The sequence below is a fragment of the Triticum aestivum genome, chromosome 5A, assembly GCF_018294505.1.
Source record: "Triticum aestivum cultivar Chinese Spring chromosome 5A, IWGSC CS RefSeq v2.1, whole genome shotgun sequence".
Classification (NCBI taxonomy): domain Eukaryota; kingdom Viridiplantae; phylum Streptophyta; class Magnoliopsida; order Poales; family Poaceae; genus Triticum; species Triticum aestivum.
In genome coordinates this window covers 159544929-159557449 of record NC_057806.1, presented here as the reverse complement: position 1 = coordinate 159557449, position 12521 = coordinate 159544929, and the positions used below count along the sequence as shown (strand labels likewise).

Below are 12521 nucleotides of genomic sequence, written 5' to 3'. Positions count from 1 at the left end.
ACGACAACGGATCATAGCACCCGTAATATGATCGAATGTGCTCTTTTTCATTGTAGTTTCCATGTAGTATTACATTCCTGTCATAAGTGTCTCTTCTTTTATTTCCTTCAATCCACACTGCAGCTACCTCCGAATTTATTGGCGCGTTGTATGTTCTCTGGTCCAATCTTTGGTCCGGGTTTAAGACGAGTCTGTAGTCCTCAAGGTTTTGGGCTCGTCCCAAACTCCTAAATTGTTGAGAGTATGGGTTATCCCGTAGGATGTTGGTTATTATCCCGATCACATGCTTGTCTTGCTCGTACATTTCCTCGCGGCAACGGCAGTACCGATGCTCTAAGCTTGGATCATTGTCGTAGAAGTATAGCTCCACATGCTTTGGATCTGGTCGACTATTACCAAATGAGTGTATGCTGTGATAGATCTGACCATGTGCTCGAAAGGTGTAAATACCACCAGAATTTCGCATGTCGGTTGTGTCTCTGTCAAGATGGCAATATAGAGTAGTAAACGAGAAGTGGCCATTGAAAAATCTTATATTGTTCCGAAAATGTCTTGCATCAGAGTCGTTGCTTATCCAAAGTCTTATGAGTTCAGGTGGTGTATCTGCATTGGCTAGTCTTATCTGTCCTTTTCTGCAGCATAATCCCTTAGTTTCATACTTGAATTTTTTGCATGGCAGAATCTGCAATTTCCTTCCGTTTTGAGCACGTGTGTTTTTTTGGGTATGTTGCTATAGACGAAATCATAAGGATTAGGGTTGTGTATTTCCTCGCCTTCTTTGATTTCAATTTCCACTTCTCTGTCCCATTCTAGTTTGGTTTGTAGCAAAAGTTAGTACAGAAGCAATATAATGATTAAAATATATTTAAATTCTATTAAGCATACCTTGACCAGAGAACATGTATTCATCCTCGTTTATGTCCTCTTCAAATATGACTTCATTATTACCTGTGTTGCAATTTTCTATTGTATAATATATTTATTTGGATTTCATAAGAACATATATGGAATTGATGACCTCACCTTGATCGTCATTATTGATTGATTGTGTTGGTGTATCTACTTCTTTCTGCAGGGGAACGTAGTAATTTCAAAAAAAATCCTACGCACACGCAAGATCATGTGATGCATAGCAACGAGAGGGGGGAGTGTGATCTACATACCTAGTAGATCGACAACGGAAGTGTTTGGTTGATGTAGTCATACGTCTTCATGGCCCGACCGATCAAGCACCGAAACTACAGCACCTCCGAGTTTTAGCACACGTTCAGCTCGATGACGATCCCCGGACTCCGATCCAGCAAAGTGTCGGGGAAGAGTTCCGCAAGCACGACGGCGTGGTGACGATCTTGTTGTACTACTGCAGCAGGGCTTCGCCTAAACTCCGCTACAATATTATCAAGGACTATGGTGGCTGGGGGCGCCGCACACGGCTAAGGAAAAGATCACGTGGATCAACTTGTGTGTTTCTGGGGTGCCCCTGCCTCCGTATATAAAGGACTAAAGGGGGGGTGCGGCCGGCCTAGGAGAGGCGCGCCAGGAGAGTCCTACTCCCTCTGGGAGTAGGATTCCCCCCCCCCCAATCCTAGTTGGAATAGGATTCGCGGAGGGGGGAAGAGAGAGAGGGTGGCCGGCCCCCTCTCGTTGTCCTATTCGGACCAAGGGAGGGGAGGGGGGCGCAGCCCACTTTGGGCAGCCCCTTCTCTTTTTCACTAAGGCCCACTATGGCCCATCTAGCTCCCGGGGGGTTCCGGTAACCTCCCGGTACTCCGGTAAAATCTCGATTTCACCCGGAACACTTCCGATATCCAAACATAGGCTTCCAATATATAAATCTTTATGTCTCGACCATTTCGAGACTCCTCGTCATGTCCGTGATCACATCCGGGACTCCGAACAAACTTCGGTACATCAAAATGCATAAACTCATAATATAACTGTCATCGTAACCTTAAGCGTGCGGACCCTACAGGTTCGAGAACAATGTAGACATGACTGAGACACGTCTCCGGTCAATAACCAATAGCGGGACCTGGATGCCCATATTGGCTCCTACATATTCTACGAAGATCTTTATTGGTCAGACCGCATAACAACATACGTCGTTCCCTTTGTCATCGGTATGTTACTTGCCCGAGATTCGATCGTCGGTATTCCAATACCTAGTTCAATCTCGTTGCCGTCAAGTCTCTTTACTCGTTCTGTAATACATCATCCCACAACTAACTCATTAGTTGCAATGCTTGCAAGGCTTAAGTGATGTGCATTACCGAGAGGGCCCAGAGATACCTCTCCGACAATCGGAGTGACAAAACGTAATCTCGAAATATGCCAACCCAACATGTACCTTTGGAGACACCTGTAGTACTCCTTTTTAATCACCCAGTTACGTTGTGACGTTTGGTAGCACCCAAAGTGTTCCTCCGGTAAACGGGAGTTGCATAATCTCATAGTTATAGGAACATGTATAAGTCATGAAGAAAGCAATAGCAACATACTAAACGATCGGGTGCTAAGCTAATGGAATGGGTCATGTCAATCAGATCATTCACTTAATGATGTGATCCCGTTAATCAAATAACAACTCATTGTTCATGGTTAGGAAACATAACCATCTTTGATTAACGAGCTAGTCAAGTAGAGGCATACTAGTGATACTTTGTTTGTCTATGTATTCACACATGTATTATGTTTCCGGTTAATACAATTTTAGCATGAATAATAAACATTTATCATGATATAAGGAAATAAATAATAACTTTATTATTGCCTCTAGGGCATATTTCCTTCAGTCTCCCACTTGCACTAGAGTCAATAATCTAGATTACACAGTAATGATTCTCACACCCATGGAGCCTTGGTGCTGATCATGTTTTGCTCGTGGAAGAGGCTTAGTCAACGGGTCTGCAACATTCAAATCCGTATGTATCTTGCAAATCTCTATGTCTCCCACCTGGACTAGATCCCGGATGGGATTGAAGCGTCTCTTGATGTGCTTGGTTCTCTTGTGAAATCTGGATTCCTTTGCCAAGGCAATTGCACCAGTATTGTCACAAAAGATTTTCATTGGACCTGATGCACTAGGTATAACACCTAGATCGGATATGAACTCCTTCATCCAGACTCCTTCATTTGCTGCTTCCGAAGTAGCCATGTACTCCGCTTCACATGTAGATCCCGCTACAACGCTTTGTTTAGAACTGCACCAACTTACAGCCCCATCGTTTAATGTAAACACGTATCCGGTTTGCGATTTAGAATCGTCCGGATCAGTGTCAAAGCTTGCATCAATGTAACCTTTTACGATGATCTCTTTGTCACCTCCATATACGAGAAGCATATCCTTAGTCCTTTTCAAGTATTTCAGGATGTTCTTGACCGTTGTCCAGTGATCCACTCCTGGATTACTTTGGTACCTCCCTGCTAGACTTATAGCAAGGCACACATCAGGTCTGGTACACAGCATTGCATACATGATAGATCCTACGGCTGATGCATAGGGAACATCTTTCATATTCTCTCTATCTTCTGCAGTGGTTGGGCATTGAGTCTTACTCAACTTCACACCTTGTAACACAGGCAAGAACCCTTTCTTTGCTTGATCCATTTTGAACTTCTTCAAAACTTTGTCAAGGTATGTGGTTTGTGAAAGTCCAATTAAGCGTCTTGATCTATCTCTATAGATCTTAATGCCTAATATGTAAGCAGCTTCACCGAGGTCTTTCATTGAAAAACTCTTATATAAGTATCCCTTTATGCTATCCAGAAATTCTACATCATTTCCAATTAGTAATATGTCATCCACATATAATATCAGAAATGCTATAGATCTCCCACTCACTTTCTTGTAAATACAGGCTTCTCCAAAAGTCTGTATAAAACCATATGCTTTGATCACACTATCAAAACGTTTATTCCAACTCCGAGAGGCTTGCACCAGTCCATAAATGGATCGCTGGAGCTTGCACACTTTGTTAGCTCCCTTTGGATCGACAAAACCTTCTGGTTGCATCATATGCAACTCTTCTTCCAGAAATCCATTCAGGAATGCAGTTTTGACATCCATCTGCCAAATTTCATAATCATAAAATGCGGCAATTGCTAATATGATTCGGACAGACTTAAGCATCGCTACGGGTGAGAAGGTCTCATCGTAGTCAATCCCTTGAACTTGCCGAAAACCTTTTGCGACAAGTCGAGCTTTGTAGACAGTAATATTACCGTCAGCGTCAGTCTCCTTCTTGAAGATCCATTTATTTTCAATTGCTCGCCGATCATCGGGCAAGTCAACCAAAGTCCATACTTTGTTCTCATACATGGATCCCATCTCAGATTTCATGGCTTCAAGCCACTTTGCGGAATCTGGGCTCACCATCGCTTCTTCATAGTTCGTAGGTTCATCATGATCTAGTAGCATGACTTCCAGAACGGGATTACCATACCACTCTAGTGCGGATCTTACTCTGGTTGATCTACGAGGTTCAGTAGTATCTTGTTCTGAAGTTTCATGATCATCATCATTAGCTTCCTCACTAACTGGTGTAGGTGTCACAGAAACAGTTTTCTATGATGTACTACTTTCCAGTAAGGGAGTAGGTACAGTTACCTCGTCAAGTTCTACTTTCCTCCCACTCACTTCTTTCGAGAGAAACTCCTTCTCTAGAAAGTTTCCAAAGTTAGCAACAAAAGTCTTGCCTTTGGATATGTGATAGAAGGTGTATCCAATAGTCTCCTTTGGATATCCTATGAAGACACATTTCTCCGATTTGGGTTCGAGCTTATCAGGTTGAAGCTTTTTCACATAAGCATCGCAGCCCCAAACTTTCAGAAACGACAACTTTGGTTTCTTGCCAAACCACAGTTCATAAGGCGTCGTCTCAACGGATTTTGATGGTGCCGTATTTAACGTGAATGCGGCCGTCTCTAGAGCGTACCCCCAAAACGATAGCGGTAAATCAGTAAGAGACATCATAGATCGCACCATATCTAGTAAAGTACGATTACGACGTTCGGACACACCATTACGCTGTGGTGTTCCGGGTGGCGTGAGTTGCGAAACTATTCCACAATTTTTCAAATGTACACCAAACTCGTAACTCAAATATTCTCCTCCATAATCAGATCGTAGAAACTTTATTTTCTTGTTACGATGATTTTCAACTTCACTCTGAAATTCCTTGAACTTTTCAAACGTTTCAGACTTATGTTTCATTAAGTAGATATACCCATATCTGCTTAAATCATCTGTGAAGGTGAGAAAATAACGATATCCGCCACGAGCCTCAATATTCATCGGACCACATACATCTGTATGTATGATTTCCAACAAATCTGTTGCTCTCTCCATAGTACCGGAGAACGGCATTTTAGTCATCTTGCCCATGAGGCACGGTTCGCAAGTACCAAGTGATTCATAATCAAGTGGTTCCAAAAGTCCATCAGTATGGAGTTTCTTCATGCGCTTTACACCGATATGACCTAAACGGCAGTGCCACAAATAAGTTGCACTATCATTATCAACTCTGCATCTTTTGGCTTCAACATTATGAATATGTGTGTTACTACTATCGAGATTCAACAAGAATAGACCACTCTTCAAGGGTGCATGACCATAAAAGATATTACTCATATAAATAGAACAACCATTATTCTCTGATTTAAATGAATAACCGTCTCGCATCAAACAAGATCCAGAAATAATGTTCATGCTTAACGCTGTCACCAAATAACAATTATTTAGGTCTAATATTAATCCCGAAGGTAGATGTAGAGGTAGCGTGCCGACTGCGATCACATCGACTTTGGAACCGTTTCCCACGCGCATCGTCACCTCGTCCTTAGCCAATCTTCGCTTAATCCGTAGTCCCTGTTTCGAGTTGCAAATATTAGCAATAGAACCAGTATCAAATACCCAGGTGCTACTGCGAGCATTAGTAAGGTACACATCAATAACATGTATATCACATATACCTTTGTTCACCTTGCCATCCTTCTTATCCGCCAAATACTTGGGGCAGTTCCGCTTCCAGTGACCAGTCTGCTTGCAATAGAAGCACTCAGTTTCAGGCTTAGGTCCAGGTTTGAGTTTCTTCTCTTGAGTAGCAACTTGCTTGCCGTTCTTTTTGAAGTTCCCCTTCTTCTTTCCTTTGCCCTTTTTCTTGAAACTAGTGGTCTTGTTGACCATCAACACTTGATGCTCCTTCTTGATTTCTACCTCCGCAGCTTTCAGCATTGCGAAGAGCTCGGGAATAGTATTATTCATCCCTTGCATATTATAGTTCATCACGAAGCTCTTGTAGCTTGGTGGCAGTGATTGGAGAATTCTGTCAATGACGCAATCATCTGGAAGATTAACTCCCAATTGAATCAAGTGATTATTATACCCAGACATTTTGAGTATATGCTCACTAACAGAACTGTTCTCCTCCATCTTGCAGCTATAGAACTTATTGGAGACTTCATATCTCTCAATCCGGGCATTTGCTTGAAATATTAACTTCAACTCCTGGAACATCTCATATGCTCCATGACGTTCAAAACGTCGTTGAAGTCCCGATTCTAAGCCGTAAAGCTTGGCACACTGAACTATCGAGTAGTCATAAGCTTTGCTCTGCCAGACGTTCATAACATCCGGCGTTGCTCCTGCAGCAGGCCTGGCACCCAGCGGTGCTTCCAGGACGTAATTCTTCTGTGCAGCAATGAGGGTAATCCTCAAGTTACGGACCCAGTCCGTGTAATTGCTACCATCATCTTTCAACTTTGCTTTCTCAAGGAACGCATTAAAATTCAACGGAACAACAGCACGAGCCATCTATCTACAAACAAGCATAAACAAGCAAGATACTTATCAGGTACTAAGTTTCATGATAAATTTAAGTTCAGTTAATTTACTTAAAGAACTCCCACTTAGATAGACATCCCTCTAATCCTCTAAGTGATTACGTGATCCAAATCAACTAAACCATGTCCGATCATCACGTGAGATGGAGTAGTTTCATTGGTGAACATCATTATGTTGATCATATCTACTATATGATTCACGCTCGACCTTTCGGTCTCCGTGTTCCGAGGCCATATCTGTATATGCTTGGCTCGTCAAGTATAACCTGAGTATTCCGCGTGTGCAACTGTTTTGCACCCGTTGTATTTGAACGTAGAACCTATCACACCCTATCATCACGTGGTGTCTCAGCACGAAGAACTTTCGCAACGGTGCATACTCAGGAAGAACACTTCTTGATAATTAGTGAGAGATCATCTTATAATGCTACTGTCAATCAAAGCAAGATAAGATGCATAAAAGATAAACATCACATGCAATCAATATAAGTGATATGATATGGCCATCATCATCTTGTGCTTGTGATCTCCATCTCCGAAGCATCATCGTGATCACCATCGTCACCGGCGTGACACCTTGATCTCCATCGTAGCGTCGTTGTCGTCTCGCCAAGCTTGTGCTTCCACGACTATCGCTACCGTTTAGTGATAAAGTAAAGCATTACATCGCGATTGCTTGCATACAATAAAGCGACAACCATATGGCTCCTGCCAGTTGCCGATAACTCGGTTACAAAACATGATCATCTCATACAATAAAAATCAGCATCATGTCTTGACCATATCACATCACAACATGCCCTGCAAAAACAAGTTAGACGTCCTCTATTTTGTTGTTGCAAGTTTTACGTGGCTACTACGGGCTTAAGCAAGAACCAATCTTACCTACGCATCAAAACCACAATGATAGTTTGTCAAGTTGGTGCTGTTTTAACTTTCGCAAGGACCGGGCGTAGCCACACTCAGTTCAACTAAAGTTGGAGAAACTGTCACCCACAAGCCACCTCTGTGCAAAGCACGTCGGGAGAACCGGTCTTGCGTAAGCGTACGCGTAATGTCGGTCTGGGCCGCTTCATCCAACAATACCGCCGAACCAAAGTATGACATGCTGGTAAGCAGTATGACTTATATCGCCCACAACTCACTTGTGTTCTACTCGTGCATATAACATCAACATATAAAACCTAGGCTCGGATGCCACTGTAGGGGAACGTAGTAATTTCAAAAAAATTCCTACGCACACGCAAGATCATGTGATGCATAGCAACAAGAGGGGGGAGTGTGATCTACATACCTAGTAGATCGACAATGGAAGCGTTTGGTTGATGTAGTCGTACGTCTTCATGGCCCGACCGATCAAGCACCGAAACTACGGCACCTCCGAGTTTTAGCACACGTTCAGCTCGATGACGATCCCCGGACTCCGATCCAGCAAAGTGTCGGGGAAGAGTTCCGCCAGCACGACGGCGTGGTGACGATCTTGATGTACTACTGCAGTAGGGCTTCGCCTAAACTCCGCTACAATATTATCGAGGACTATGGTGGCTGGGGGCGCCGCACACGGCTAAGGAAAAGATCACGTGGATCAACTTGTGTGTTTCTGGGGTGCCCCTGCCTCCGTATATAAAGGACTAAAGGGGGGTGCGGCCGGCCTAGGAGAGGCGCGCCAGGAGAGTCCTACTCCCTCTGGGAGTAGGATTCCCCCCCCCCCAATCCTAGTTGGAATAGGATTCGCGGAGGGGGGAAGAGAGAGACGGTGGCCGGCCCCCTCTCCTTGTCCTATTCGGACCAAGGGAAGGGAGGGGCGCGCATCCCACTTTGGGCAGCCCCTTCTCTTTTCCACTAAGTCCCACTATGGCCCATCTAGCTCCCGGGGGGTTCCGGTAACCTCCCGGTACTCCGGTAAAATCTCGATTTCACCCGGAACACTTCCGATATCCAAACATAGGCTTCCAATATATCAATCTTTATGTCTCGACCATTTCGAGACTCCTCGTCATGTCCGTGATCACATCCGGGGCTCCGAAAAAACTTCGGTACATCAAAATGCATAAACTCATAATATAACTGTCATCGTAACCTTAAGCTTGCGGACCCTACGGGTTCGAGAATAATGTAGACATGACCGAGACACGTCTCCGGTCAATAACCAATAGCGGGACCTGGATGCCCATATTGGCTCCTACATATTCTACGAAGATCTTTATCGGTCAGACCGCATAACAACATACATCGTTCCCTTTGTCATCGGTATGTTACTTGCCCGAGATTCGATCGTCGGTATTCCAATACCTAGTTCAATCTCGTTGCCGGCAAGTCTCTTTACTCGTTCTGTAATACATCATCCCGCAACTAACTCATTAGTTGCAATGCTTGCAAGGCTTAAGTGATGTGCATTACCGAGAGGGCCCAGAGATACCTCTCCGACAATCAGAGTGACAAAACGTAATCTTGAAATACGCCAACCCAACATGTACCTTTGGAGACACCTGTAGTACTCCTTTATAATCACCCAGTTATGTTGTGACGTTTGGTAGCACCCAAAGTGTTCCTCCGGTAAACGGGAGTTGCATAATCTCATAGTTATAGGAACATGTATAAGTCATGAAGAAAGCAATAGCAACATACTAAACGATCGGGTGCTAAGCTAATGGAATGGGTCATGTCAATCAGATCATTCACTTAATGATGTGATCCCGTTAATCAAATAACAACTCATTGTTCATGGTTAGAAAACATAACCATCTTTGATTAACGAGCTAGTCAAGTAGAGGCATACTAGTGATACTTTGTTTGTCTATGTATTCACACATGTATTATGTTTCTGGTTAATACAATTTTAGCATGAATAATAAACATTTATCATGATATAAGGAAATAAATAATAACTTTATTATTGCCTCTAGGGCATTTTCCTTCACTTTCATGGTTGCATCATGCTCACATATAATCTCATCCTTACCTGTGTAGTAATTAATTAATTATTTATATATATATATGTAATTTTTGTATTGCATAAAAATATATAAGAAATTTTATAACCTTACCATGAACATCATTGTATAATGTTTGTATTCGTGCATCTACTTCTTTGATTGCTGGAAACATTGAAGACGGGATGTCTGGCCACAATGCCACCTTATTTTGATCGTCATTGTAGAATGTCTGTGTTGGTGTATCCGCTTCTTTGATGCTTGGAAACATTGATTAGGGATATCTGTCCATAAAAGATGGTTAGTTCTACAAACATTCGTATATTTATTTTGAATGCGAGTATTGTGTAAAATTTAGAGTATTACCGTAAATCATTTCTTCTGGTTGCTGTAGAGGTTCTGTGTCATCGTCGCCGGTTTCCGTCATAGATACATCTTGTTTCGATGATACATGCCTCTGTCTTGTCGTGAATTCTTTGTTACGACGGTGTAGCAATGTTTGCCTTTCTCCTGGTGTGACATGCTTTCTGTAATCAGGAAAGGTAGAAGTACCAACTTCTTTTTCAGTTGCAATATAGGCAGGGTTCTCCCGTGCAATGGAGTCTTTGCTTGCTGTGTTGCGTTTCAATTCATTGATATGTTCTTTTCTAGCTTTCTTTTGTTCCGGCTGCATTTTTGCATATATCTGCCTTTGTTGTGCGCATATTTTTTCTTTCTTTTGTTGATAGGCTTCACGGCCTTTTTTGAGTTTTTCCTCTCTTTTTTCATTGGCCATCTGTTCATAGCGCTCTCTGTCTTGTTTCCTTCTTCTTTCCTTAGCATCCATCTCTGGAGAATGTGATCAAAATGCTTGCCTGCATGAGAGTTTTGGAAGTGTAAGAAATATTAGAAATGGAAAATTGATTAAACTTGTATATGTTAGTTCAGTGTGCAATCTAGTCCAATAATTGCATCTATTTTTTCCTTGTCAACAATGATGTTTAAATATGATTCAATGTGTCATATATAAAATCTTGTAAATTTGTTGCTCAAAGTACGGTCTGGTGTACTATTTGTTCGGAAATTTCAAATTGCTAATGATAAACTTATTCATTTCATGGCAGTTACCGGTGTTCATAAAGATGTTGAAGAATTCGCAAAAAGAAAAAGATGTTGAAGGATGTCGTATATGAAAATACGCAACGAAAATACCTGATGTTAAGCAGACTTGGGAGCTTAGCAGCTTAATTGAACCAAATGTATCTAGAAGGCGACGTGTGAAACTGATTCTATTTGATTGAACTGAAGACTTGAGATTGTGTAAGAATCACGTGGAGATACAGGTGTATTTGTAGCACCAGCGATACCTGCCTCCAAGTAGGTTTCGGCCTCCTGTATGTATCTAAGTAGGATTCAGACTCTTTCATTGAGTATATTTTCTGGGTGTTATTTTAATACTGAGTCAGACTGACAATGGCATGTACGTATACACGGCCCGGTACGATGTGGCATTGGACGTGAACTTGGTGTATGTATCTAAGTAGGATTCAGACTCCTGTATGTATCTAAGTAAGATTCGGACTCTTTCATTGAGTATACTTTTTGGTTGTTATTTTGATACTGAGTCAGACTAACTATGGCATGTACCGAGACACTGTGTGACGACGGGACCTGCCTCGCAGAATGAAGCTGAATTCTGAATAAGTGTTTACATACAGAATAGAGATAATTAAAGTGATTAAATATTTAAATAAAAACTATTGAGTTATTTTTTGCCACCCTCCATTGGCAGAATTAGCTGTTAGCAAACCATCCAAATTCCCGTGTATAAACCATCCAAATTCCCATATATACAATACACTGAGTTGGTTACCTGTCTTCTTGGGTTGAATAAATTTAAGTAACTCAGATACTAACTATTTGAGTAGAGAGTGCATAGCGCTTAGGTGGTTGGTGGCTTGAGGTTTGGTTGGAGAGGTCGTGGGTTCGAGTTCCACCGCACAGCTCTTTTTAATCACTTATTAAAGACGGTGCGTTGATAATTTAAAGTGTCAAGGGTATCATTATAAAATGTAAATGAATCGTTTTTTCAACTTATATCAGTACCGCGGGTTCATTACAATAAAATCTCAAGGGGTTTCCGTAAAACGCCACGACAGACCAAGAATACCTATTTATTTTATTAGTGGGTATAGATATAGATTAAAATGTCAAGGGTATCATTATAAAATGTAAATGAATCGTTTTTTCAACTTATATTAGTACCGCGGGTTCATTACAATAAAAACTCAGGGGGTTTCCGTAAAACGCCACGATGGACCAAGAATACCTATTTCTTTTATTAGTAGGTATAGATATGAGCATCAAGGTTATGTTATTGGTTATTGACCGTAGATAAGTCTTGGTCATGTCTACATAGTTCTCGAACCCGTAGAGTTCGCACGCTTTACGTTCGATGATGATATGTATTGTGAGTTATGTGATTTGATGTACCGAAGGTTGTTCGGAGTCCCGGATGTGATCACGGACATGACGAGGAGTCTCGGAATGGTCGAGGCATGAAGATTGATATATTGGAAGGTTATGTTTGGACACCGGAAAGGTTTCAGATAGGTTCAGGCATTTTCCGGAGTACCGGAGGATTACCTAAACCCTCGGGAGGTTAATGGGCCTTCATGGGCTTTAATGGAAGAGAGGAGGAGGCGGCCAAGAGGAGGGGCGCGCCCCCTAAGCCCAATCCAAATTGGGGAGTAGGATTCCCCCCTTAGG

General features: G+C 42.2%; 1 protein-coding gene across 1 annotated transcript; it reads right to left on the bottom strand.

The window, feature by feature from the left end:
- Positions 1-9894: 9894 nt before the first annotated feature.
- LOC123106738 (vicilin-like seed storage protein At2g18540) lies at positions 9895-10624 on the bottom strand. The gene is made up of 2 exons (XM_044528819.1): positions 10140-10624; positions 9895-10057 (listed from the first exon to the last, which is right to left on the bottom strand). The coding sequence occupies exons 1-2, from the start codon at positions 10597-10599 to the stop codon at positions 9924-9926; spliced, it is 594 nt and encodes a 197-aa protein (XP_044384754.1). The 5' UTR covers positions 10600-10624; the 3' UTR covers positions 9895-9923.
- Between the last annotated feature and the right edge of the window lie 1897 nt (positions 10625-12521).

Excerpts from the sequence above, each read along its gene's own strand:
- LOC123106738 (XM_044528819.1), bottom strand. The coding sequence starts at position 10,599 with ATGGATGCTAAGGAAAGAAGAAGGAAACAAGACAGAGAGCGCTATGAA. Across the intron at positions 10,058-10,139 it reads ACCAGAAGAAATGATTTACG|ATATCCCTAATCAATGTTTC; the intron begins GTAATACTCTAA and ends TTTTATGGACAG.